Source organism: Diadema antillarum, unplaced genomic scaffold, assembly GCF_040938485.1.
Source record: "Diadema antillarum isolate AM-2024a unplaced genomic scaffold, OU_Dant_1.0 seq00000814_RagTag, whole genome shotgun sequence".
NCBI classification, from domain to species: Eukaryota; Metazoa; Echinodermata; class Echinoidea; order Diadematoida; family Diadematidae; genus Diadema; species Diadema antillarum.
The window spans coordinates 245,039-272,530 of record NW_027271693.1 but is presented as its reverse complement, the minus strand read 5'-3'; the positions used below and the strand labels follow the sequence as shown (position 1 = coordinate 272,530).

The following is a 27,492-nucleotide window of genomic DNA, read 5'->3' as shown; positions in this document are numbered from 1 at the left end:
AAAACCCATGCACAACTGACTGATAGTTTTGTTTTATCTTTATGATATGACACCGTCTAGCAGGAGCAGTTGAACGCATTTATGATGGAACCGCGGCACAACATTGACGTCAGCAGACCCCCTAAGGGCCTTAAATGTATCACTTCTTAGAATTGACATATCGATTAGTCTATCTATAGTATCCATGTTAGTGATCTGTATGGTTAATGATGCATGTATAGATTCCTATGCCAAGTTATTGTATAATCACACTGAGAGTTTTCAATGAACCATAGGCCTACTTGTGTCTGTCACGTTCGATAATCTTCTAGGGCCTGTGTGGCAGTTTTTTTCAAGTCATTTTTTTTTCATGTTTATCATATTCTGTTAAGTGCGAAGATAAGTACTGCATGATCTAAGAAGCATAATACTGATGTTATATCCATCATTATTAGAACCGCTGTTCGAACCCAGAAGTGCTGAGTGCGCACTTCCTCACTGTGATGGCGCATGATTGGTTTGAAAATTTGAATAGTTATCTCACAACCTCCACCCTGTGTGCAATTCGACTTTGAATTGAAAATTCACTCCGATTCATGAATTTTGCATTCAAAAAAAAAAAAAAAAAAAAAATCAAAGAAAGTCAATTCGTCAGTAGAAAAAGCTTCGTTCAAATGATTTATGACGGAAAGTCAGAAGAACAACGCATGCTTCAATTAATTTGCCTGAACAATTCATTATAATTCATTTCAATTCGATTCAATTCAATTCAATTCAATTCAGTTCAACTATTGATTCAATTACATGCAAATCAAATCACTTTATTTAAAGCAATCATATTAATTACTACAAAATAACAATTATGAACAGTGTTGAAAAACAACTTGTACACTATAATCAAATGGGCCCTATACATGCATGTTTTTGCGTGACAATTAGCGCATGATGGTTATGTACCCCAGGAAGCACTATAGTTCACAAATAGGGTTCATCGAGAAAAAGACGATTTTATCGGGTGAAAGGTTTTTTCTTTTGCACAAACCATTTAGATGTGAAGCAGTGGCATCATCCGATCGCCTCGTTTGATTTGCATTAAGGTCTACTACTATAAAGAACTGATAATCGTTATTTGTAATATTATAAAGAATTCAAATCTTTATTGACTTTTTAATTCTTATTTTGGCTGTGACAAGCCTTACCCAATCTTATTAAGGTCCCCTTTCTAGGGTTATTTCATCCTGCACTTTATATCCAACTTGATATAAATAATAAAGAATTATGTGTCTCTTTCATTAAAAAAGTAATGTGAAAGAGAGCAGTCTAAACAGGGCAAACATAAAAATAAAAAGTGTTTCATGCTCTTTACATCGCACTCACAAGTTAAGTTGCAAGATGTGGAGACGATACTAGCCTCCTGCCATTACCCCAGTGATTCACATTAACAACACACTTTTTAAAGAATATAATATCAGTTTTTTTTATCCATCCTATAGTAGCCACTATACTGTAAAAAAAAAAAAAAAATACACATTGCTAATCAACTCATTACAACTCTAGAATGATTTGATGCACTTGAGATCCCGCTTGAGATGTAATTTCTTTTCTTTTAAGTATGAGTTCACCTAAAAAGGAGAAGCTTGTATTTTAAAATGTGTGTATATGGATGCACGCCCAGTACTTTTCACGTTAATTAGCGAAAGGTTGAAAGTCTTCATTTTTGTTACGATCGTAAGAAAACTGATACAATGACTGGGGTTACCATTTCGATGTGTTCGTTTCAAAGGGTGATGGCCCAGCCAGATGGCCACAAGCGCCACCATGCGACCACATTCACATTTATTTTGATCCCATGATTATTGTACGTGTGTGTTGTTGTGCCGAACGTGCCCTCGCCTAGCCTCTTGCGAGCGAGCTATACATAGCTAGCTGTGTAAGCAAACTTTGTGCTGCATTATGGGTCACTGGTAAACCTTTGGTTCTTGACTTTGGTCGAGAGGTGTTTGGCATGGCCTCCTTGCCTGATTTCTTTATCGTGGATATTCATTGCATCGACTGTATGACAGCTACAGAGACTCTCGTATTATAAACGCGATCGGACAACAAATTTTGGATCTATTTGCCCTATTATCTAAACACAGTGCGTTAGTGTTCTGCTCTTTCTGATTCTTACAATAAAGTTAGGCTACTTTGATACAGAAAGTTTTACAGTACCGGTACAGACGATCGAAGGGCCGTTTCGCTTGTTTTGTCACAACAACGAGAATCCACGTAAGTTCATTCTTCGCCTCTTGCTGAGGCCTCTTTGCACTTTGCCTGTAGGCCTACTCCTGTAGAGATGGGTTTGAACTGGGTTTGTTCAGGCTGGTCGCAGTTTTATAGGTTTGAACGTGCACAAATGTTTTCATAGTTTAACCATTTCAAAGATCTTTGTGAAACTTGGCTAGATACCAATCAATTGACAATAGACCCCCTTAACCATCTTTAATCTTCTCTTCAAGTTCGGGGGGGGGGGGGGTGAACAGTGAAGAATCAAGTTTGACTAGGATCTAACCTTATAATTTAGTTCTAAATTGGAAAGATAAAGTGATGCGTGAGTCTCCAACAAATCATGTGTATCGGTATATAGACCTATTAAATCCCCGAAATCATGCGTAACTTTACGTACAACTTAACCAACTTTGTCTTGCATAGAACGATCTAAAGTAAACAGTGGTCAGTGTAGGATTTCTACAAGTGCACTGAAGTTTGTAACGTTAGCTTTAAATAGAGTACAGGGCCGGCGGAGCGTTTTCAAAAGTTGGGGGGGGGGGGGGGGCCACTTTCAGGTTTGATGAGTTAACAAGGAAAAAAAAAAGGGTCTTCCGTGGAAAAACGTAACGTTACCGCGATCACACTTAGATCTCTATTTCTTTTTAGTGCCACTTACATACTTCTGGGTTAGAAAAACTGGGGGGGGGGGGCACTTTCAGGTTTGATGAGTTAACAAGGAAAAAAAAAGGGTCTTCAGTGGAAAAACGTAACGTTACCGCGATCACACTTAGATCTCTATCTATTTCTTTTTAGTGCCACTTACATACTTCTGGGTTAGAAAAACTGGGGGGGGGGGGGGGGGCAAAGTGACGACACCTTATGTATTCCTTTGTATGGTGCACAACACCTGAGGCCCCCACAGCCCCCGGTCCACCGGCCATCATGATGTAGGAACCTACCGTTATCGGTATAGGCCTACATACCTTGCCTTGAGAGTTTCTAACGTTAGATCCCTAACGTTAGACCTCTAGTTGATATTATTATTAATATTATAATGGGCAGAGGTGACTCCAATATTAAAGGGTGTGTACAGTTCTGGTTGAGGTGAGGATTTAGCTTTTAACGTTTTGCCAGATATTCAATAATCACTCTACGAGATGTCAAGGAGTGTGCAATTCTAAGGGGTATCAAAAGTTTATTTGATGAAAATCGGTTTTGAAATGACTGAGATATCCAAAAACAAGGTGAAACAAAGAGATCCTAATAAAGGCGTGACCTGTCGCCTTTTACTATTATCACTTTTTTGGATATCTCAGCCATTTGAAAACCAATTTTCATCAAATAAACATTGAATCCTTTTTAAGATTACATGCTCTTTCATATTTCACGAGAGGTTTCTCATTATCTCACTTAGGAATGTTCAAAACATGAATCCCCACCTCAACCAGTACTGTACAGTCCCTTTAATGGTATAACGTTAGATTCTAGAAAGTCTGCTATTCATCGACCATCTATTTTTAAATCTGACCACCCTCACGCAATGGCTTTCTCACATATAAAATGAAAAGTACACATGGGACGGGCGCAATAGACCTACGCTGGAACATTCGAACATGAATATATACAAATCAAAAGAAATTAGATTCTATGGGGATACAGGTGAATAACTTCAGGAAACAGGAGGAAAAAAATTTGAAGAAAATCCTCATTGTTAAAACATATTTGCCCATTCACTGGATTTACTGTATGTGCCGTTCGATGGGAAAACAGGCAGTTGATTCAAATGATGAGCTTGCGACACATTATTGCTTTTGTAGCATCATTTCACATCTAGTCTGTTTGGAAAATGTCATAAAAAGTGATGTCATTTTGCAAATGTACGCCATGGAGTATCAACCATGTCAACATTGTGACACAGGTCAAGTTGAAAATACCTATCATCATGTGAAGTCAAATCATTTGTCAATTGTCCATTGTCAATCAGTTGCAATCACCTGAAGCTCTTTCAGCCAATCACTAGAGGATAAATTTTTGATCCAAAATATGATTACAGTTGAACCTCTCTTTTCCGGCCTCCCTTTATCCGGATCTCTCTATTATACGGACGCAATCTCGCCGTGATTTAAAAAAAAAAAAATAATTACGGGAGGAAAGGGGGATTCCCAACTCCTTGAGAACTCCTACACAAACACACATGAATTACATATACTTGATACATTTCTTAATAATTATTTAGGTAAATCATCCCTGGAATTTATAAAAGAAAATGATTTCATTCTTGCAAACACGAACCTCTATTTTGGGGTCTGTTACTGAGTGTAACAATGAAAAGGTTGCAGTACTACATGTGGTACTACAATGGGCTACATCAGTACATGTGTATGTATAATTATGTACATGTATAAAGCATTGAGTCTCCCGTATCCGGCCAAATCCCTTATCCGGATGAGCTCCGGTCCCGACTTGTCCGGATACGAGAGGTTCAACTTTATCAAAATATACCGTGCACTGAGAGGTTCCAGTTGAAATTATGGATTCTTAAATAGGTGACTGGCAATGCACCTTTTTCTGAGGGATGTGCAGCCCCAAAGAATTTAGTGCAATACCTGTCACCGAAGAATCCATAATGGTACCTCGAAAAGCGTTCATGACATAGTTGATTTATGTCCTACATCATGAAATTCTCGAAGTAGATAAAAATAAGAATTTATAACTAGAAAAGCACTCGGAGAGCAGTGAGACCTCCGCCAAGCCAGCAACTCAATTCCCAAAATAGAAGCCTTTTGATTAAGTCATTGTACGGCGCCTTACCCGAGCAGAGCACGCGCTTTATTGCGCGTATGTAAACCTCCAGTACGCGCAGCTTGAACCCCAAGTTCGTTGACCTTACATGCCAAAAGATGAAAAATTCTTCAAAAATCCATAAAAATTCTCAGATCACTACCAAAATTGAATGAAGGATTCCTTGTGTCAATATCGACTTCTTAATGCAAGTTTCATTTTAATCCGTACACAACTTTTTGAGTTATTTTGCAAGCAGACAAACCAACACCAATGATCACTTAACCTCCTCCTTCCTTGGCAGAGGCGTAATAATGTGTAGGCTTTCTAATAAAAAACTTATGCAATGGTACAATTAGTGGCCAACTGGCTGTCTGCTGCACAGCTGCCGCACACACCGAATGCACGATGCATACGATGTACAAAGTTTGACTATTAACGACTGCTGTTGCAGCACAGGCGCTCGCTTGCTGCAGCTTAGCCTCATTGCGTTTGTGATTCACTTTGTCAAGATATTGATCTATAGCTAAAGATCTATAGCTAAAAAGTGATGTATTTGCTAGTGCCACACAACAATTTCATCAAAGAGCTCACAAAATTGTTTGCAAGTCCCAATTTACAATTGAATGCCCGTGAAGTATATGGGATACCACATTCCTCTTTGAGACACCGAAGGTGCGTTGTAAAGTGAGCATCGGTGTCAAATCTGCATTCAATGCAAAGTCAATGTCAGAGGGAAACTGGTATTAGTCAATGAATGGTAGTGAGTGGACGCTATATAAGTGTAGTCCATATTATGATGTCATATTGGCATTTGTTTTTGTACTGTAAAAGTGGATATTTTCGCGCGACTAATTTTTCGCGCTTGGCCGCGCAAGAAGAGTTTCGCGTGTTTTTAATTCCGCAGAATCAAGACATCACGCACAGGAACGTATGGCAAGCAAAAGTATTCGCATGCTTTTATTTTCACGCTAGTTTCTGGTTGCGCGAAATGCGCGAAAATTTCAACACCGCGAAAATTTCCACTTTTACAGTATTTCGTATCTTGTGATTTGCAGGTGTGATCTATAAGATGAGTCATCGCAGCAAGCGTGGTTGGCCGACTGCAACATGTAACTAAACCCTGAGATATTGCGTGGATGAATGTTCGGTGAGTGACTAAATAGAGGAGAATAGTACGGGGAAACGCACGAAGACAAATCTGCCTTTAATGGTGGCACAGACATTATTGCAGCCTAAGGAGTGGATAACCACCTGCCATCACCAATGCCTGTTGTCATGACGACCCCACCCAGCCGGAATCAGCGGATCCTGGATGGCTTTCTACACCATGTGAACGAATCAAGATCGGCTTTGGTATGATACGAACTTTCTTTGATTTACTATGTATGTGTATAAAAGTATTACTTCGTGTGTATAAAACTATGACTTTGCAATACTTTATGTGAATTGTGCTGTTCAAACTGTGACTCAGCAGCACAGAACACACAAAACATCTCAAGACTTCACTTTCCAGTAGGGCAGAGAAAATTATACTTTAGAGTCAATTCGGCTGATTTTGGGTTGGAATGTTTTGCAAAGAGTTATAATTTTTCATTCTGTCTAAATTAAAAGTTTGGTAGAATGACATTAAGCATCTAGTAGTCTTTTTTTCACATTTTGTTGACTCCCTTTTTTTTTAAATCTCTCAAGTTGGTTATCTTGGTTGTTTTTTCACCCACAATGTATGAAAATGTGTGTAAATGTCTTTAGAAACCGATAAATAATACCAGTGGCTGCAATAAAACATAATCATGGATAGAATTTAATGAATGAGTGTACAAAGTCTGGGGTTTATCTTGTAAATTTCCTCCCAAGCAATTGGCGTGAAGTCTTCAACATCCTTTGTATTTGAAACACAATAAAGGATGACTTTATGCCCATGAAGAGACTCTTCATTGCCCCTGTTCTTAAAAAAGTTTCCTACATTTTATAATTGCTTCTTTTTCAATCATTTATTTTGATTAGTTAGGAACATCCAGTCTTGATGAGTAACATACAAACCAGAAAATCCTCTGTTTCAGAATGGAACCTTTATTTCACAACCCTTACCTGGTGACTTTATTCATTACTCATTATACACGTATGTTCTTTCTTTCTTTCTTTTTTTTTTGGGGGGGGGGGGAGGTACTGTGATGCTGGGTCATGATATTCAAGATTGATCAGACTTCAAACAGATTGCAGTCAACCTTGCCTAAGTCGAATCTATTTGGACTGAAGAGATAGCTTCGGCTTAGGGTGTGTTTATAAGATTTTGCGGGCCTAGAATCACTGTTTTGAAACACTGTTTCAAATCACACTTTCGTCAGGAGAGCGTTTATAAGATTTTTTCTCCGAGCGTGTTGGGGCACTCGCTCAGACTGTGCCATTGCGCAACTCACTCTGCCCAGTTTTTCCTCGGCAAAAGTCAAACAGGGTGCGCGCAAGGCATTGTGACGTCACATAAACAGTGTTTGCGATCGCGGTTGCGTTGATAAGATTTTTGAAACACTGATTCTACAGAAACACCGTTTTTGAATGCACTATTTTGTGCGTTTACAAACAGTGTTTCAAAACACTGTTTCAAATCACGGCGAGCGATTATAAGAATTTTTTTCGAGCTAGAATCACTGTTTGGCCAGAAACAGTGTTTCAAAACACTGTTTCTGGCCAGAAGAAAAATCATAAATTTTGACTTTAATGAGGGATCCAAATCAATAGAATGTAAAGAGAGGGGGACTTGAAAAGACCTTCCACTTCGGCGATGATTCGACTTTAATATGTGAGGTCGACTTAAGCAAGGTTGACTGTATAACCGATGTACACACACTTGTAGTACATTGCCCTGCATTAAGCATTTAAAATGGTTAGAAACCCCAGAGAACATGTTCTTTGCTACGTTGTACGTTTTTTTTTTTTTATACACTGATTGATTGATGGTTGATCAAATTATCATGGTTTGCCTTTTGAAATACGATCGAAACAAGCCTTAAACAGATCTTGTCAAATGAATGTGGTCCATACTATATTTGGGCTTTATCCTCTTGATGTAACACGCATGTAGTTGTCGATTTCAAGTAGAATGAAAGCTGTGCTTGAAATGCTGGTTTCACTATGCAGAAGCATGGCTGTTTTAGGCTCATGCTGGCACTTTAGCTCTTGAGCTAATAAGGAGAAACTCAGGTAATTATGAAAGTTGGAAGTACTCTTGGCCTGCTATCCAAATATTATTGATAAACTACAGTTTTATCCAATTGAAATTCTATGAATTTAGAACTTATTTTGTTGCCTAGTGCTACTAGGCAATAATGAAATATGAAAATAATATTAAAAAAACAACCCGAGCCTGTGAGTGTTACCACGCTCAAGCATCTTTGCAAATCTCTACAAAGTAGGCAAAAAGTACCTGACAACATTGGTTTGTGCTATGTGAAACAAGTTATAATGAATAAGTTAGTAGGTGTTGAGTAGATTTCCTGGCTTTGCATATTACCTCGTAAGAGCATCTTCAGATACAAAACATTATATTGTACAGTATGTGTATACATGAGACTGCATGTTACTAATACCGACATGATAATTGCATGCTTCTTTTCTTTTTTTTTTTTTTTTTGAGGCTATAGGATACTTTTTAACCCCATCCATGTCTAAATTTCTGGTGCTGCCACAATTAAGAGTTTTGAGAAAATGAAGAGTACAATGTGTAGACTTATTATCAATCAATTTATGAGATAATGTCAAAGTCCAACTGTTGTAGAGTACATTTAGCTTGGGTAATAACCCGTAATTGCTCTAGTCCTTTCTCTCTATTTCCTGGAAATGACATCTCTACTTAATTACCATGGGCTGCGTTTATCAGCTTTCCCATTAAAAATGAGTTTCAATACCCACTATCAAAATACAGTTTGCAAACACTTTCGGATCTTGCTTCTCGAGTCTTCTTTTTTTTCTTGACCTGTTGTGACAGCGCAGCTCTGCTGCTGCTGCCCTGGGTTCCCTGCCCATGGTGTACCCTAACCCTAAACCCCAAAACAGCTTGTAGTGGGAAGGAGACAGGAAGCCAAGATGCTGTGTGGTTGGCAACAGTTTACTTCACTGTGTTTACATGGATACACTGTGCGTGGCTGTGAAGCCAAGTCACACTTTTTGTCCCCTGTGTGTAAAGTCAGAGTTTACACTTCCTGCAAAATATAAACTGCTCGGCATCAGTGAGTTGTACTGGACTTGCTATTAGCTCATTGCTTTGATCTTAGTTTGTCCATCTCTCCCGCACCCTGTATCTGGTTGACTTAACTGTGGCTTTGAATAAACTGTACGATGTACACTTGTATTTTAATTCAGACTTCATGTTGCATTCTCATATCAAACAATCGCAGGCAGATTTACAATGTATGTCCAGCAGCATCAAGTCAAATTAAATAGGGATGGTTACAACTGCAGACCTGGGCCCTGTTTCATAAAACTTGTTATCAGTGACAAGTTGTCATAGTTGTTATAAGCTACTGAAATCCTTGCGTCTGATTGGCTAAGAGCAAATTTGTCACAGAAATGTGGCAGTTGTCACTGATAACAAGTTTTAAGAAACGGGACTCTGGTACACTGTACATACATGTATAGTTTGGGGAGAGGAGTTCGTGACCAGATTAAATTACAGTCCCTGACGAGTTCACCATAACATAACATACGTGGGGATAGAGAGAATGTAGCAAAATTACTAGGACACATCAGTGAAAGTTTGAGGAAAATTGGACAAGCTGTTCAAAAGTTATGAAATGTTGAAGTTTCAGTGCCTCCTTCGCTGGATGAGAAGGCTACAGTAAGTACTACAGCTTGTGGTGTCACAAGCATGGAATGATATAAAGAAAATATTTTCTGGCATAATAAAAGAGCACTTGACTTGCCTCTTTTAACCGTATAAAGCAGTGAGAAAGTATTACCCTCAACATAAAACTGTACATCAGGAGCAAGTCAATTGAATGTGTGTTTTTTTTTTTAAATAAAGTTTTGTGGAATTATCTTTTTATTCCCTCAATATTGTTTTTAATACAAAAGTGGCATCATAAACTGTATAGTAGTCTGCTCATCCAGCAGTGACTGTGCAGAAACTTTAAAAATTCATACAACTAACTTTGGAATGGATTGTCTGATTTTGCTCAAATGTTCACTAATGTGTTGAACTACTGATATTGCTGCATTATCACTTAATCCACATGTTTATCAAGGTGAACTTGTCCTTTAACTTCATTTCCTGTCTACCCAGTACGTCTGAAATTGTGACTAACACAGACTGATTGAATAATTTATCATTAATTGGGCCACAGCAGTATCCACTGATCTTTTATGTGACAGTGAACTGCATGCAGCTTGTAGGAAAATATGATGGCGACCTGTCGGGCAGGATCAAACATCACATAACGTTCTACCTACCTACCTATATGTACTAGTGAGTTGGGAGGGCACTGTTGGAATAGAAGCAGCTTTACTACAATCAAAATTCTTTTACACTTTTAGTCTCATGATAATCCAAAACAACTCAGTATCCTGGCAAATCACGTTAGCCAGACAAGTTTCATGGTGGATCCTTTCAATGTAATGCAAGCAAATTCCAAATAGTGGGAGATGAATTTTGAGCCCTTGTGAGAAAATGTTTTACCGGTATGTGCTTTTACCCCTTGATATGGGCATTTCCACAGTAAATGGGTAGTTTTAGGCTGGAAAAACATGAAAAATTAAAATTGTCTTCAGAGTATCCATATTTCAGAGTTTGGTTGCCTAATACCTATATTAAATATTTTTAAGTAGGAAAAGATAACTTTGTATTCAGATAGAGCTTGAGTGGGTATGTAAGACAGACATGTGTAATAGCTATGGGGCGAACGCGTGTAACACATAGAGTAGGACAGAAATATTGGAATGATGGATTCCTCATACAAAGAATACAAATATTGATTTGAAATCATCTGACACTATTTATTGTGCTGATATATTATGATAAGAACAATTTAGGGTGTCCATATTTGTGAAAACATTCATTATTTGTGTCATTTTGAAGTGTGCATTCATGATTAATGCCAGAAAATTTGTGCATTATATCCGAAAGGTGAGATCATGTTTGTACTAAGTTCCTCCATAATCGGGCAAACTGTTGTCATATTCATATCTGTATGGGTGCATGTGTGTGTGTGAGGAAAAGCCAAAGCTTCATTGGCATAGAGTTTCTTGAAATTCCAAAGTACATGATATGACATGTATCACTGCATTAGTGGTGAACGTATGTAACACAAGAGTAGGACAGAAACTTGAACTTTACAGTTTTCTAATTTCCAAGGTATACAATACACTCCCATTCTCCAGTATATTGTGTAGTTCATTTTAAACCGCAATGTGCAGTATATACAAAGGCTGAAATATCGAAATACTGTATGCAAAGGAGCATTTTGCTGTTGTCATTGGGTCAGCAGTTACCATTTCGTGTCCATTACACCTTGAATTGATATTCCTACAACACATACATGTAAATCAAGTGGATTGTATTTGCCTAAGGTCCAAATTTAAAACTAAAGTGATTTTTTTTTTACTGATACAAAATTACATACAAATGTATTGATACAGTTTACAAAGAATTAAGTAGAATTTCAGTCATCACATCCCAAACTCAATCAACACACAGGCTTTGGAAACAAGAATTAAAACTTGCATTGTTCATTTTTCTATTGCATTTAATGTCCATCAGCCACCGTCAGAAACATAAAGCAGTTAATGTACCAATAGCTGATTTCAATGTGAAAAGAAACTGTTATTTGATAATGCAACAGTTAAATCTGTTCATTTCAATTTACATTCATTTGAAAATGAATAGTTGTAACATTCATTAAGGAAATAATCCTAATAGGAAATCAATACACAAAGAATGACACTTTCTGAATTGTTCAGTGTTTCTATAGTAGCCATGATATAAAAATAATGGGGGTACATACTCGAGCAGGATTTGAACCTACGACCCCCTGATCTCCGGACAGGCGTCATCTCCACTAGACCATCGAGTTTCTGCCTGACAGCAGAAAAAAAAAAAAAAATAAATCATGGACGTACATACTCAAGCAGGATTTGAACCTACGACCCCCTGATCTCCGGACAGGCGTCATCTCCACTAGACCACCGAGCTTCTGCCTGACAGCAATGAAAACATCTTGACAGAAAAATTCCATGAATTTGAAAGCGCCCTTTTCTTTGCCTGCCAATTCAATGTAGTGTACATTTTTATATAGGCTCATAAAGGCTCCATAAACAAGAATTAAACTTGCATTGTTCACTCTTCTATCGCCTTAATGTCCATCAGCCATAGTTAAGAAACATATGGTTTATCAAGAATAATACTGATATCTCCTTATACTTTCCGCTTTATTGCAAACATTTTAAATGGTAGGATATTGTGATACAACAGACTGACACATATGCATCAAATGTGATATCTTGAACATATTTCAAATCACTGCTCCCAAAGGTAAACTGGACCTTTAATGTAAATCAGTCACAGTAAGAAACATAAAAAAGTTAATGTGCCATCAACTGTTTTCGAAGAATAACACTTTCCGAAATGTTCAGGTACTGTCGGAGAACTCTTAATTTTACAATCTATGAGTTGATTTGTAAATTAGACCAAAAAAACAACAACACACGCAAAAAAACACACACCCTTTTTATGTGCCCGCCCATTCGATACATATATGCATTCAAATGGTGTATAAGGCCCATCCTGGAATTTCAGTCATCATATTCCAAACTCAATCAACATACAGGCTCTGAACACAATAAAAACTGACATTGTTCGTTCTTGTATCACCTTAATGTTCATCAGCCACAGTAAGAAACAAAGCAGCTAATGTAACAACTTTTTTTATTCAGTTGTATCCCTGTTTATATCTTGCTTTACAACAAAAGGGATGGTAAGTATTGATTTAGGTGATGACTCAGCTTTTAACTTTTTGAAATAGCATATAGCATATAGGCATTGAAAGTTTACTTAAGTGAAAATCAGTTTTGAAAAGGCTGAGATATCCAAAAAGGAAGTTGAACAAAGTGATCCTCATAAAAGTTGAAACCCAGATCTTCTATTTCAATAACATTGGTTTACTTTGTGGTTTCATACCTCAGCCATTTGAAGACCATGTTTCATAAGCTAAACTTTGAATTCCTTGTAGAATTGTATGCTCATAAAAATTTCATAAGTGGTTTCTTAGTACATTGTATCTTGCAAAAAATTAAAAGCTCAAGTCATATCTGATATAGTTTACAACTTGAAGGAAAAAACAACAACAACTGCTGTCTTGTGGTGCTTTGCTCCTCCAAGAGAATGGGATCAGGCATTCTGCACAGGATATTGTTTGTAGATTCTCCGGAGATGTCGTCTTTGAACGACCACTTGAAAACTCCATGCCTTGGTTTCCCCATCAAGTCATCATCCAGGATGTCTTTTACCTGTCAAAAAAAAAAAAATATATACATACATAATCAACAAATACATATACATGTACTGAGTTCATTTTATCACAATTTTTGAAAGTTTGGAATATTCCTACATACTGAGTGCAGATAAAAGATTGTTCAAAAGCCATGTACATGTCACCCGCAATTGAAATATAGTTAAACATTTTGCTGCATACAAAATTGTAGTTATTCCGTAAACCAAGCAATAAAATACACAAACTACAAATACAGTAGACTCTTATTTTAAAAAAAAAATGGAATTTTACAAAAAAACAACTGTTGCTGTAGACAACAAAAGTATGTGTAGCCATCCAATTTTAAGAGCTGTGTTTTATCTAACAATCTTCATTCAAAGACATCTAATAATAAAACATTTCCAATAAGTTTTGAATACACTTGTATAGGATTATAGAAATTTGGAGGAGGCCGTGAGCCATCGCTATCTTCGAAAGATAATGTGTAATATTTATTTTTTGCTGCAGACAGCAATTAAGTATCAACACCTCTGCACAATGTTTGCACTCTTGAATTTCTTTTCTGTTTGATTATTTAGTAATGTATGCAATATTTATAGATTTTGGGAAATAAATACAGAATACTTCTGTACATAAAAGCAATGTATGTTTGTCATAGAAAATAAAAGTTGACCTCCAATCTATCAACCCACCTAGCAACCTTTCCTGGCCAAAGTTTCAAAAAAAAAAAAAAAGGATAGGTGTAATTCTTGGTATCGCCAATACCTAGTTGCCGTGCGGAGAGCAGTGTTTTAGATGCATTATGAGATAGCTTACAGGACAAACTTGACCTGGTTTTGGCTGCTCATGCACTCAGATCATGCTCTATCTTTATCCAGAGGTATTTCTGTTGAAGATTTCTTCGCTTTCCATCATGTGACCAGCACATTGAAGCCTTGCAGTAGTGAACCAGGACTCTAGTGACCGCAAATCAGTAAAACTTAAAAACTTCCAACTCTTTTAAGCTGAATTTTAACCAAGAAAAAAGGGATGGCAATGGAAAAGCAGACAGTTAACTCCATTGAATCATATGGGAACTGCGACCTCTACTTAGCGTGAGACAACCAGAAGTGAACAAGGGCACAAAAGAATCCCAAAGTGTATCTGTGACAGAGCTCTTCAGCATGCACAGAAGTTTTTTGTGCACTGGCGATACCGAGAATTGATTGCAACTTCATGAAAATATGCATACATACCTTATCACTGGAAAGCAAACATGCTTGGCATGATGAAGAGATGCTCTGGGCACTCAGAGATTTAAAAAATTGCCACCAAAAGCTGTAGAACACGGCAATGCAGCTTCTATAAATAAAATGATAATAACATCGGGTGAAAACCCCGATAACCACAGATATGGCTACACGACAACGGATAAAGATATTACCAAAAACGACAAAAGGAGGGCTAACTATAATTGTACATAATCATTCAAAAAGATATCTATGATAAAATCTTTATAATAGAAAATAATATGCCATAGTGTCAAAAAATATGGAGGCCATGGCTTCTATCTTTGAAGGGTAACAATCACAGTTTGTTTCACACTGTAGAAAGCAATTCAATATCTCTTACAAACATCCTACACAAATTGCCCTGCAATCATTTATTCATGTATGCACTATAAATTTATATACTTTAAAAATGAATAAGAAATAGTCCTGTACATAAAAGGAACTTTTTTTTTTGTCATGGTCTGAAAAAAAAAAAAAAAAAAAATATATATATATATATATATATATATTATGCACCCTTAATATATTTAAGAGTGCCAATGTAGCAGCCTTTTTGGCCAAAAAAAAAAAGAAATGAAGATTACATAATGAAATGAAAATATGCATTCACACCTTATCACTGAAAAGCAGACAGGCTAGTCATGATGAAGGGATGCTCTGGGCACTCAGAAAATCTCCACCACAAGCTGTAGAACAGGGCCACGCAGCTTCTATAGTGATAATTGTATCAGAAGAAAACCCCAAATATGCACACATGTGGCTACATGACAATGGACCAAAATATCATGGAAGACAACAAAATGAAGACTACACATGTACCAGTTCTATGACATCTACAAATAAAATATTTACAATACATAATAGCATGGCATTAAAAATATGGAGGTCATGGCTTCTTTGAAAGGTATTACTGTTACTTGTAATGTTTGTTTTCCACTGTAGAAAGAGATTTAATATCTCCTACACAATTTGCTTAGTGGTCATTAATTCATGTATGCCATACAAATTTATAATCTTCATTAAATAAATACAAAATAGTTCTGTAAATAAACATAACATCGCAGAATTTCTGCGAAGTGAAGTTGCGGAACTTTGGTCATGTCATATATTTATTAGAGCAGAAAGATTTGGGGCTGATTTCATGACAGGGATCGTTTTTAGGACACGACACAGGCCAGCAAAGAGCAAACATGGCGGATGGTGCGACAGCTGGAATGAGGCTCTGCACAGTTAACTGTCCAGGCCACAAAAGACAGGGTGTTATGGACATATTGTACATTGAGTCAGGGTCACTTAGCTCCAACGAGCCCTCCCGCAAAATCACAAAAATATGTATATACACCTCATCGTAACACTGAAAAGGAGACAGGCTGGGCACCAGCATGATGATCGTAGGGACGCTCTGGTCACTCCCGACACAGATTGAATCACCACTAAAAGGTGCACAACAGGGCAGCACAGCTTCTCACATCAGTTGCTAGTTGTCTAGTCTACATCAAAACATAGAAATAGAATCTAAATAAATAAATCATATCATGAGAGAACTGCAATCCATGAGCTCATGTGGCTGAAGGACAACATTAACAACGTTAGAAGTCGAGTTTGCACTTTGCTTAGGCAGAAATAAATCAAGTCAAGCCCCGATGTAGGCCTGGTAAATTTTCTTTTCTAACTTGTTTGATCATGGGTGTCTACATACACTAACGATATCGTGTGGTTACACTTGCACTTAGGACTCGTGTCACTAGCTTAGCGCTAGCCTGGCTTTCGAAATTCAATATTAAAATCTTACAGTTACACTCGTTTCGTAAACTGAATAGCGAGTTAACGTTAACACGGTTACAGTGCGTCAGCTCACGATGGACAGTGCAGTGGAGTTAAACTTGTATTCAGCCATTTTAAGTACCACTCTTGGCTTAGCTTTCGTTCATTGCTGTTCTGTCACTGTCAGTTTGGTTTTATTTTGAGGAAAAAATATTACGAAAGGATGAAAAGAAAGATTATTTGAAGCTGGAAGCAACGAAGAATTTACTGACAAAAAATAACACATGTGGGACTCGGCTCAGTTATCGTCCGTGTGAACTCGAAAACGAGTAGTGAAAGCTAGCATACAGTGAATCTCAAAAGAATTTCTAATAATGCCAGCAGGGCCATTAATCCTAAAAATACGGAAGATTCTACTCTAGAATGCAAAATTTACCTTTTGTCAGTGAGAGTCGTAATCACCTCCGTCATATTCAGATCTGAGCAGTCGATACTGGATTGTACGCAATGCAGACATAACACGGGGAAGTTCATGCGAACGATACGCAACCTCGGACAGAACGGCGCGAAACAAGGAGGTAAGCAAGACATGGGAACGATCTGTCTGAGTTACGCGCGTGCGAACACACGTAACGAAGACCGATTGTCGATTCTGTCCACCGTTCGTGCGTCCCACCAAGCGGAGCGTACCCACTGAACGCACGCAACATACTGGACAGAATTAGAAACAGAAGCTGAAGCTAGATAACTAAATGTTCTGAAAAGACAGCTATGCTTGTGGCGCGAAACCGAAAGCAGATGTCTAACTTCAGGGTAGTGTCGGCGTTTCCGTGTTAAATCGAACGACTCTGGAGTGTCTCAACTAGCAGTTACGTACGTTCGCGGCGTGGACAGAAAATTGAATTTGGTAACTTTGAATACGGATATTAAATATTTGATTTAATTTTCTGTTGAATTAGTGAAACCTAACTTGAAACTGTGGTCAGCAAAGTGTATTTAACACAAAATAACTGCACTCTGACGCCTGGAAACCAAACGAAATTGAGGCCGAACGTACGTAACTGAAGTAGGACAGAACGCCGACCTTTTTGGTCCAGCTTGCTTTCCACTCTCTCAAAAACTCGTGTAATCGTTCAGGGCGAACAAGAAAATGATTTCTCGGTGCATTGGCGATAAATTCTGAATTATAATCCATCCAGGGTGCGTGTCTTCTAAGAAAATTTATTCTATACAAGTTACAATTTATGTCAATTATTATTTTCAAATTTGCACATTATCAACAATATTAAATAAAAACAAACAAACCAGCACATCACAAAAAAATGACAAAAAGACTCAACGAGGTTGAATACTTTATTTCACCTTGCCACATCTATTCACGAAATAAACAAAAAAAGATGATTAAAACAAATATATTCAAATGAAATTGCTCTATGTCTAGAGTGCATAAAACTACCCATTTACCGTGGAATTGCCCATATAGTTTGGCTGCAAAGACACACAGGGCAAAAGGACTGATCCTTCCCCCAGTATAAGACCTCTTGTAGACATGAATGTTTCAGCAAAGAAGGCAAAAAACAGCACTCACCCCAATTCCCCCCCCCCCCCTTTCCCAAAAGAGGTAAATGTCAACCCTTCTCTGACCCACGCTGCCCTTCTGCTTCCTGTTGCATTATGGCTCGTTAAGAGGGAGACCCATCTTCCAAGAAGGTCGGGGGAAAAACCTGTTCACAGACAAGTCACTGTCTGCAGCGGCTGAATTGCCATGAATGACTTGCAAGAAATGAGAGACTTTCACAAGTCTTTTGTTTGTCAAAAGCATAATAGTCTTCCTCCAGAAGCTGGCCCAACATTTATTCCAAATTTCAGTCAGATTATATGGCAAGTTAGTAGTATCAGATTGTGTGTGTGTGTGTGTGTGTGTGTGTGTGTGTGTGTGTGTGTGTGTGTATTTATTTATTTGAAGTTCTGACCATGAATGCCATACAATGAAAATTGTCTCTAAAATTCTCTAAAATGTTTTCATCATTTGGTCAAAGAAATGTAAAAATGGTCATTTGAAACAAAAACAACAAATGTGGCAAAGTATCACACTAAGCAACAAGCCTGTACAGAAATCAAGTATATTATGCAAGCTTTTAACAGAGTTTCTATGGTTGCATAAAAGAATCAGATTCCTATCCAAAACTTTTATTGGACAGCTGAAAGAAAAAAACAAACTCAATCGTGAATTCTCAGGGTGAACAAGACTAATCAAAGTACTTTGAACTTGATTGCCTAATATGTTTCCCCTCCCTCACACCACCCAACCCCCCAAAAAAAATAAAAATAAAAATAAAAAAGATCAACCACACACGGAAGCGCAACATCTGGAGTTTTAGATATCTTCTGAAATAGATTCAGCGTGACGTGATGTGGTATCAGGAACCCTTATGCACATATTCCAAAGCTGTGTATGATACATGTCTTCCTCACGACATTGACAGGGGTAAGAAACTGTGTAACATATATCATTCAGTGGACATTTTCTACAGGGCAGGCAGGATTTCTTTTAATGGGTAGCACACAGTATACTGAATGAATGTATTGGTACACGTGTAGGTGCACCCCACAAGCACGCACAGAGCACATTGGGATGTGTGGTAGACCGTGGGCAGAATCAAAGAAATACATTTGAAGAGATATATGTCATTGTTGCCTGTGATCAAAAATGTACATGTAGTTAGGGAGAGATTGACGCACTCACATACTGCGCATTTTATCTTGTGATGACGAGGACTTCATAAATGTATTGAACAGCTCTGAAATCACTTTTGGCCCACTCGTGGAAACTGTCGGAAGTGCTACTTAGTATTATGTACAGATGCGCAGAAAACTGACATCTGAGAGGCCAAATACATTTATGACACCGCACATGTAATGAAATACTGGTGCATGACTAATGGATTAAATGGACCTATAATATAATGTATAGGCCTATAATGCATTGTGTGTTTTAACTTCCTCCCATGGTCATTTAGATGGAAAGTTCACTCCATGTTCAAGTTGACTATGGATCTTTCTCTCTCTCTCTCTCTCTCTCTCTATCTCTCTCTATATATATCGGGCCGACTGTAGTTGAGCTCTGTATATGATAATACGATATGGTACGTAATGAAACAATACATTAGTGCAGGTTTCAGTAAATTGTAGGATAAGAAACAAAGATTTATAGATAGATCTGTAGAATTGTGTTTTTATTGTAATCAAAGGCTGCGTTTATCATCTTTACCCTGTTTGAAATGGCTTTCAAAAGCCGTTTTCAAAGCCCTTTCAAAATAGTTGCGTTTATCAACTCATCGCGAACACGAAAACTGGCTTTGTCACTGGGCAGTTGCACTGCGCATTTTGACCCGAGGAGAAGGCATGGTTCGTAACTGCAGTTTATCTCACTTCAAAGGAACCTGTTTCGGAAAGCACAAATTTGCGGTTTTCAAAAGGGCTTTCCGAACCCCATAATCAAAACAGCTTTGCGTTTATCATCACGTAAAAATTCCCTGAAAGCCGTTTGGAAAACCTATTTCTGCCGAGAAAAAGAGTTGATAAATGCACCCAAAATCAAAGTTTATTTGTACAATGTCGGCCTACATTTCTCAGTTGGATTAGGTCATGCTGTCATTGCCTGGAAAATCTCCTCAAATGTACTATTTGAACATAGGCATTGCATGCCATAAAATCAAATTGTCTTGCAGCAATGTAGCTGCCCTCCCACATAAGAAAAAAAGTTTTTATTGCAACCCTTGCTATAAAAATCATTCTTATTGGCAATAAATGCAGCAGCTGTAGCTGCTCTCCCATATACAGCCCATTGTAGTCTTTCAGCCCTCTTACAAGTTATGTAGATTATGCCTTTTTTTCCTTACCGGTACTCGAAAAGAATACTGTAAATGCTGATTACCGGTACTCGAAAAGAATACTGTAAACGCTGAAATTTTAGTGTATTTTGCACTACTTTTAACTAGCTCGGATTCTAGAACCTGCGAAAATATCATCACAATTTTCTCTGCACAATTTGAACGGGTTGAATCGTGGGCTTTGTCAGTGGTGCCTCCCCGGTATGGTACGAGTGTGTGTGCATGTGTCCTAGTACTGTAGAAGCTGTTTTTTTCGCATACAGATATTTTCACGAATGAGGAAATCACAAACATTTCCGCAAGATGTTGTTTTTGCAAATTGACACCGAGGGTATTGTGTAAATGTGCTTTTACCCTAGGGGATGGTGTCATTTTTAACGGGTTGTTAAATTTGCGAAAATTAGATTCTCAAGAAAATATCGGCTTAAATACAGTAATATTCATTTGAGTATATGTGTGTGTGTGCAGTACTCATAGTTTCTGTGCAGGCCATACATTTAAATGGAATGGGCAGTACAATTTTGTTTTTCTGTGAATGGATGAACTTGGACAAGTATAAAGCAATTGCTCTGCATGAATTCAAGAACCTGTGAAAAAGCCTGTACTGTAAAAGTGGAAATTTTCGCGGTGTTGAAATTTTTCGCGCATTTCACGCAACCAGAAACTAACGCGAAAATAAAGGCGCGCGAATATTTTTGCTTGCCATATGTTCCTGTACGTTTTGTCTTGATTCCGCGGAATCCGTGGAACACCCGAAACTCTTCTTACCCGGCCAAGCGCGAAAAATTAGTCGCGCGAAAATATCCACTCTTACAGTATATGTTTTTGAGCTGCTCAGCACGAAAAAATTATTGCGCAAAAATATTGGTGTCTACTGTAGTTGTGGAAATTTAGTGAATGAAACTTAACTTTGTAGTTAAGATTGTGTACTCCTGGGTTGCATGGTTCAAGTGAAAGGGAAACTTGTGATGCTATGACATCATCTCGTCATCAAATTTGCATTATGTCATATCATGTGCTGTGCTGTGCAAATTGTTGAAATGTTAATGCTTTTTTACAGTATTCAACACATTGCTTTTTTCTTTCTTGAATACCTTTATAGCTTTAAAAAAATATACCTTATTTCTGTTCTTTTGTGTCCACAGAGATGGGTGGTACTTGAGATGAATCATGAAACAGGTATTGTAATCGTTATTTTTTACTTACGATATGTGCCAGCGATATTTCCTTTTAATTATGTTATCACAATGGTACATTTTTTGTATGAATGAGTTTGACGATGATGATGATCCACAGCATTTGTATAGCACCATTTATCTGTTATTGGAAACATTCAAAAAGCAGACTCCTCCAAGAGTTAGCAATTAAATGCATGGTAAAAAAAATGTGAGTCTTGAGTGAGGCTTTGAAGTGCTCCAGTTTAAATCTATTTCACAGAGAAATGATGGGAGAGAGTTCCATGTATATATAGGCAAGGAGCGATGGAGGAAAATGGCTGGTGTCCATATCCCTTGAGTTGTGTATTGGGCATCTGGAGAGTAAGGCCAGATGAAACACCAGTGATAGAGCTTTTTTAATAACACTATCATAAGGAAATGGGATAATGCATGCATTCATATTGACCTAAAAGATATTTCATAGATACTGTAATTGCTTAATGTTTGGACTGTGTGTGTTCTAAAAAACTTAACTGGTGCTCAGTTTTAGTCGACAAGTGTCATTTCCATGGCCAGTGGTCAAACAAGAATTTATTAAATACTTAAATCGTGGTTGGCTTCAAACATTTACTTGAATTTAGATGCTTTTATGCTTTGATAAATCAATGGAATTTGCAAATTTCCCCCCTTGTTTTCGTTAGTTGGATTTAGAAAATGAAAAAGAAATTTCTGAGGACTGATGATAAGATCTGCCAAGCCATTGTGATCAAAAATTTGATTCAGAAATTGTGCACTGTGTGGATATAGAATATATTCTCTTTCAAAAAGAAAACTGTTACTGCTGCAGAGGAGATTGTCCTGTATACAGGTAGAAAAAGACTATTTGATGGGAACATTATGGCCCGAATTCACAAAGGTGGTACAAATGAAACCATGGTTTAAACCATGGACAAAAACCATAGAGCGCCAAGTGTCGCATGGAATATTTCGTTACGAAATCAGTCATTTCGTCGATGAAATGATTATTTTGTAACGAAATGACAATATTTTGTAACTAAATAAACATTTCGTCCACAAAATGATAATTTTGTTAACGAAACGGTCATTTTGTCGACGAAATGACCAATTTTGTAACGAAATGTTCCCTGCGACACTTGGTGCTCCATGGTTTTTGTCCATGGTTTAAACCATGGTTTCATTTGTACCACCTTCGTGAATTCGGACCTATAGGTGTTTGATATTGCGTGTGTTAAGTATTTTACACAGTGAGCCAAATCAAAACTTGTAACCCTCACTAGAGGACATGGTTTCTGGTATCGAACAACTACTTTTGTTTGTTTGGTTGGAAAGGATCTTGTGACATGGAGTTACAATAACTGTGCACTTCCTAGAATCAGATTTCATATAGCATTTGGTACGATAAAGTAAACTGGACATCCACCGCAAAATAGTGCCATGTGTGTTCCACCTTCCTGTTGGTGTAATAGAATAAGGTGAACGCACTTTGTGCTTGGCAAAATTTTACTGTAGTGACTGCAGGGCTAGTATGAAAGAAGGAGAGAGACCAAGTACCATTTTTAACACTGTATACATGGATTGGGTTCTTAATAAGAACCCAGCCCATGCACACAGTTTTGTATGTCAAATGTGAAATGCTTCACAGAATTTCAGCTCTTCTAACTTGTTGTTTTATGAACAAAAGTAAGGCACACTGCAAAGTATCCCAACAAGTCAAAAACAAAACAAAACAACCCCCCCCCCAAAAAAAAAAAACAACAACATTTGTTAGTGTGGTCCTGTATCTTTTTATTATAATTCTTACTATGATAGTTATTGGTATTTCTAAGGTAGAATAGATACTCAGTCTTTTGGACGACATTTAAGCCATATACCATTGTTTATTATAACTGCAGGATTAATGAAAAAAGTCTTTGAATCACTAAATTTACAGGCAATCCTAGAATTGACAACATACATGTATTTAGGAGATTTATAGTTACTAATATTTCTCTCTCAAATTAGCAAAGTTCTGCATTTTTCTTTGGTCTAATTTTGTATAGATGTATTAAATGAATTTAACTGGTTCCATTTAGTCTTTCTACACTATAAGTTATGCAGTAAAACTCAAAGTTGCCAATGCAATACAGGGCTCGACATTAGCTGTGGCCCCAGGCCACTAAGAATTGATTCAGGCAACCAAATTTCCAAAAAGGCTATCTTTTGGTGGCCCGATCGGGCAGCTAAAATTCAAAATAAATTGCTGTATTTCGTTTTAATTTTCGGCATTTCATTTCCCGCATTTCCATGGTCAAGCATCATGGTAGATAAACCATTTTCCTAACTGTAAGAATCCCTGTGATTAACACTGAAAATGAATCAATCTATGCATTCTGTGGCTTCCAATGCGTAGGTCACATGTACCTGAGCATATACCGGAAGACGCACGGCGAGCAGACGGAGTCGGAGCTCAAGAAGCGCTACGAGCTGACGGCGGCAAACTTCATCGGCACGGAGCGGGGCACCATCAAGGAAGGCGGGCGCAACAACGTCCTCTACTGGGCCATCATCCTGAAGGGAGAGACCCTCTTGTTCAAGGACAAGGAGGCCACAGACAAGTCCACGTCCTTATTTGAGAAATGGAATGACACGATTAAGCAACTGTGGAAACACCGTGAGTTTGCACAGTGCCGATGACATCTAGTCAGTTTTCTGTCGCTTCTCTCATTCTTTCTCTCCTTTTCTCTTTCTTCCGTCAATCTATAGAAAGACAGGTAGATATCTGTGCTAGTTATTTCAGTCTCTTTTTTTTTTTTTGTCGTCTTTTCTTTCTTTCAATCTGTTGCAGCACAGGTACAGGTAGATTGATATCTACCTGGTAGTCATTTTCAGTCAAGATCTTCTCTTTCCTTTTTCTTTTTCTCTCACAATTTAAGGATAGATAGGTATTGTAAAGCCAGAAACATTCGCATGCATGAAATGTGAGCCAGCACTGCAGCAAAAGTCTATAGATCTGTTTACAGCCAGAAACCATGGTCTAGATGGTGTATGTGTGTGTATGTGTGTGTGTGTGTGGCTGTTTTGCTGTCATGTTATGTTGAGCTCAATAAGCTCAAGAGTTTTCAACCTTTCTGGAAAACCCCATCTCATTCTTACAAAAGTATTTGAAACTACTAATCCTATTCTTTCGATGCTGCAGATGTGGAGAGAGAGAGAGAGAGAGAGAGAGAGAGAGAGAGAGAGAGAGAGAGAGAAGAATTGTCCTTCAGGGTATACTGTGAGTGTGAAAAGAAGTGGGGTACAAACTACGTCATATTTGGTGAGAAGAGCAGTCATCAAAGAATGCTTATTGAATCAGAGTCTATTTTGCCACTGCCACCTGCCAGGGGGTATTCTTGGTATCAATAAACAGCCACAATATGCATTGATTGTGTCATAAATACTTGCATTTTGCTCTCTGACTCGACAGATTGTGACCAAAAAAAAAAAAGAAGAAAAAAGATTAAAATCCGCGAATTCTTCAGCGTCCTTCATGGAGGCCATAATTCTATGACCCAGTTTCCTCACAAATATTTTGACTTCTCTTCTGGAGTTGCATATGGTTTGTCCCCAATTTTTGTTTTCTTTTCTTTTTAATAAGCAGAATCACCCATATGACCTTCACTTTCCATTGGGACATCAGCATTATGTTACTACTTTAATTCTGTGTTTGATTTCATGTGATTCGATTCCTGTATCCATCTCTTTGGAGTAGAACAAATTTTATCTCTTGATGGTCATCATCTAAAGCTAATGCAAAGTTAAAGTTGACATATCGTCGCTGGGGTGACAAGACCTTGTATCTGCAATTTTGGTGAAAATGACTTTTTTGGATTAATGGTCAAATAATGGATTAAGTGATGTCCTGTCCAAATCCCAACTGTCTTACTCCAAAAATGAAGCCACCACGGCATGTCAAAGGAAAGGCTATCCCATTCGCCACAGTGCTTTGGCTGCCATGTTTTTTGCCTCTCCTGAACATTTGACATTTTGTAGATACGAGGTCTTGTCGCCCCAGCGACGATATGATATTGCGCAACAGTAACTTGTCGCATACTAATGCTGTTTGCATAAAAGATGAAATGAGAAGGGAAAATAATAATTAGCTCTGGCTTTAAATGGTTAGCTTCACCATTAGAATGTTTGATCCATGTTACAAATATAAATAATGTATTATGATTATGATTATTATTACTATTATTACGTGTATATATGAGCTACAATGTCCAAGCTTTGATTAAGTTCAGTAAGACCTTAGTAAGTTTAATAGTAATGACCAATATCAAAGGCTGTTTAAAATGATAATCAATTTGCAGAATCATGTTGATCATATGGATGTATTGATCAGGTGATTATTATTATTATTATTATCATTATTATTATCATCATCATCATCATTATCATCATCATTATTAAGCATGGACTTAACATTATACACCATGTTAACTAAAACATATTCCATATGGTCAATTTTTTTTCCCCAAACCTTATAAAGTACTACTGCCCATATGAGTGGATACGAACTGTATAAAGGAGGTGAAATGAAGCTCATATGCCTTGAGTTCAACTCATTTAGAGCTCTCTGGTATGGTGGGATAAAGCTCTGGACTATTAAAGCAGGTGCTCATGGGTTCAAATCCCTATTTGGTGCCCATGTACTGTGCCAAATTTTCTCATCCTCTGGCTGTTTTTATGCGGGGGTATAAGTGGCTATCTGGCCAGCTGAGATTGATAGCAAGGGCAGGATGATGTAAACACTGAAGAGGCTACCCTGGAAAACGAGACTATGTAATTGTTGTCATTTATTATAATTGTCATAATTGTTGTCATCATCAGTATTAGTCATCATCATTTATCAATTTTTCACAAATTCCACCTGCGCAGAGAGCTGGGAGGTGTCCCCAGTGGAAGGCGATGCCATCCACAAGCACCCGAAGCTGATCCTCCACCTGAACTCTGCCAGCCTCTCACTGGCCCTCCTCAGTCCCCCCAACTCGGCCGTGTAAGGGATAACTACCATGGTAACTAAATGCGTGCTCTGACGGAGGCATGGCCATGTAATTGTGACCTTCGACCGTGCTAAGAATTTTAGCCCGAGCCTGGCACTGCTATCGCTCATAAACTTTTCAATCAGCACCAGGCCCAAGCTTGGCCCACTCCTGGTGCTAGCTTACGGCAGGGCCAAAATTGCCCAAGCCTGGCGCGAGCCATTTTGGCCCGACCTATTCATAAACTAAAAATTTTACGACTTAGCTCAGGCCTGGCCCAAGCCAAGAGAGTTACTGAAAGGGGTACTAGTTAACTCTTTGGATGCCTTGTTTTCACACCTGACTCAGTAGACAGTTTGCCAACTTTTCAAATTTTGCTCAAACAGCAAACACGCAACTGCGCACAAAACAATTGGTAAATCGCAGTATGCCACAGTACATTAAAAGCGTCATAGCTCTAGCCATAGCATTGTCATGAAATTTACGTCACAGCAAAGTTTGCTACCTTCTCACAACTTTGCTGTACTGCAATTCAGGCGTAAACGCTTCCATAGAAAGTTACATGTAAGTGCCATTAAATGAGGAATGTTTTCCATGAGCGCTCATGTGTCCTGATCTGTGAATAATGTGGCATACATCCTTTGTATGGAGGGTTATACTGTGGCACACTGAGAGTTAAATATGCACTAGAAAAGATTCAGTGTGTGCCCTTTACAGCACAGGTGTTTGTTTCTAACAACCAGGATGTTTGCCAAGAGGCTAGACATGGCAGAATACAGGTTGCATGAGTACCAGTACAGGTTGGGCACACACACTAAAAAATTCATTTGTTTTCAAACAGCATAAGACAAATGTTGTATTTGTTAAATCAATGTTATTATTACCTCCGGCAA

General features: G+C 38.0%; 1 protein-coding gene and 1 long non-coding RNA gene across 2 annotated transcripts; one reads left to right on the top strand and one right to left on the bottom strand.

The window, feature by feature from the left end:
- Window positions 1-1,979: 1,979 nt before the first annotated feature.
- LOC139739740 (uncharacterized) lies at window positions 1,980-26,617 on the top strand. Its single transcript, XM_071650344.1, has 5 exons — window positions 1,980-2,247; window positions 6,069-6,366; window positions 21,564-21,597; window positions 23,986-24,246; window positions 26,496-26,617. Exons 2-5 carry the CDS (start codon window positions 6,277-6,279, stop codon window positions 26,615-26,617), a joined length of 507 nt encoding a protein of 168 aa, XP_071506445.1. The 5' UTR covers window positions 1,980-2,247; window positions 6,069-6,276.
- On the bottom strand, window positions 12,785-15,473 carry LOC139739746 (uncharacterized). Its single transcript, XR_011711524.1, has 3 exons — window positions 15,374-15,473; window positions 14,726-14,831; window positions 12,785-13,506 (listed from the first exon to the last, which is right to left on the bottom strand). It is a non-coding gene; the product is annotated as an uncharacterized lncRNA (long non-coding RNA).
- Window positions 26,618-27,492: the final 875 nt, after the last annotated feature.

Coding starts and splice junctions, on each gene's coding strand:
- LOC139739740 (XM_071650344.1), top strand. CDS start 6,277: ATGCCTGTTGTCATGACGACCCCACCCAGCCGGAATCAGCGGATCCTG. Junction 6,367..21,563: donor ACGAATCAAGATCGGCTTTG/GTATGATACGAA, acceptor TTGTGTCCACAG/AGATGGGTGGTACTTGAGAT. Junction 24,247..26,495: donor TAAGCAACTGTGGAAACACC/GTGAGTTTGCAC, acceptor CCACCTGCGCAG/AGAGCTGGGAGGTGTCCCCA.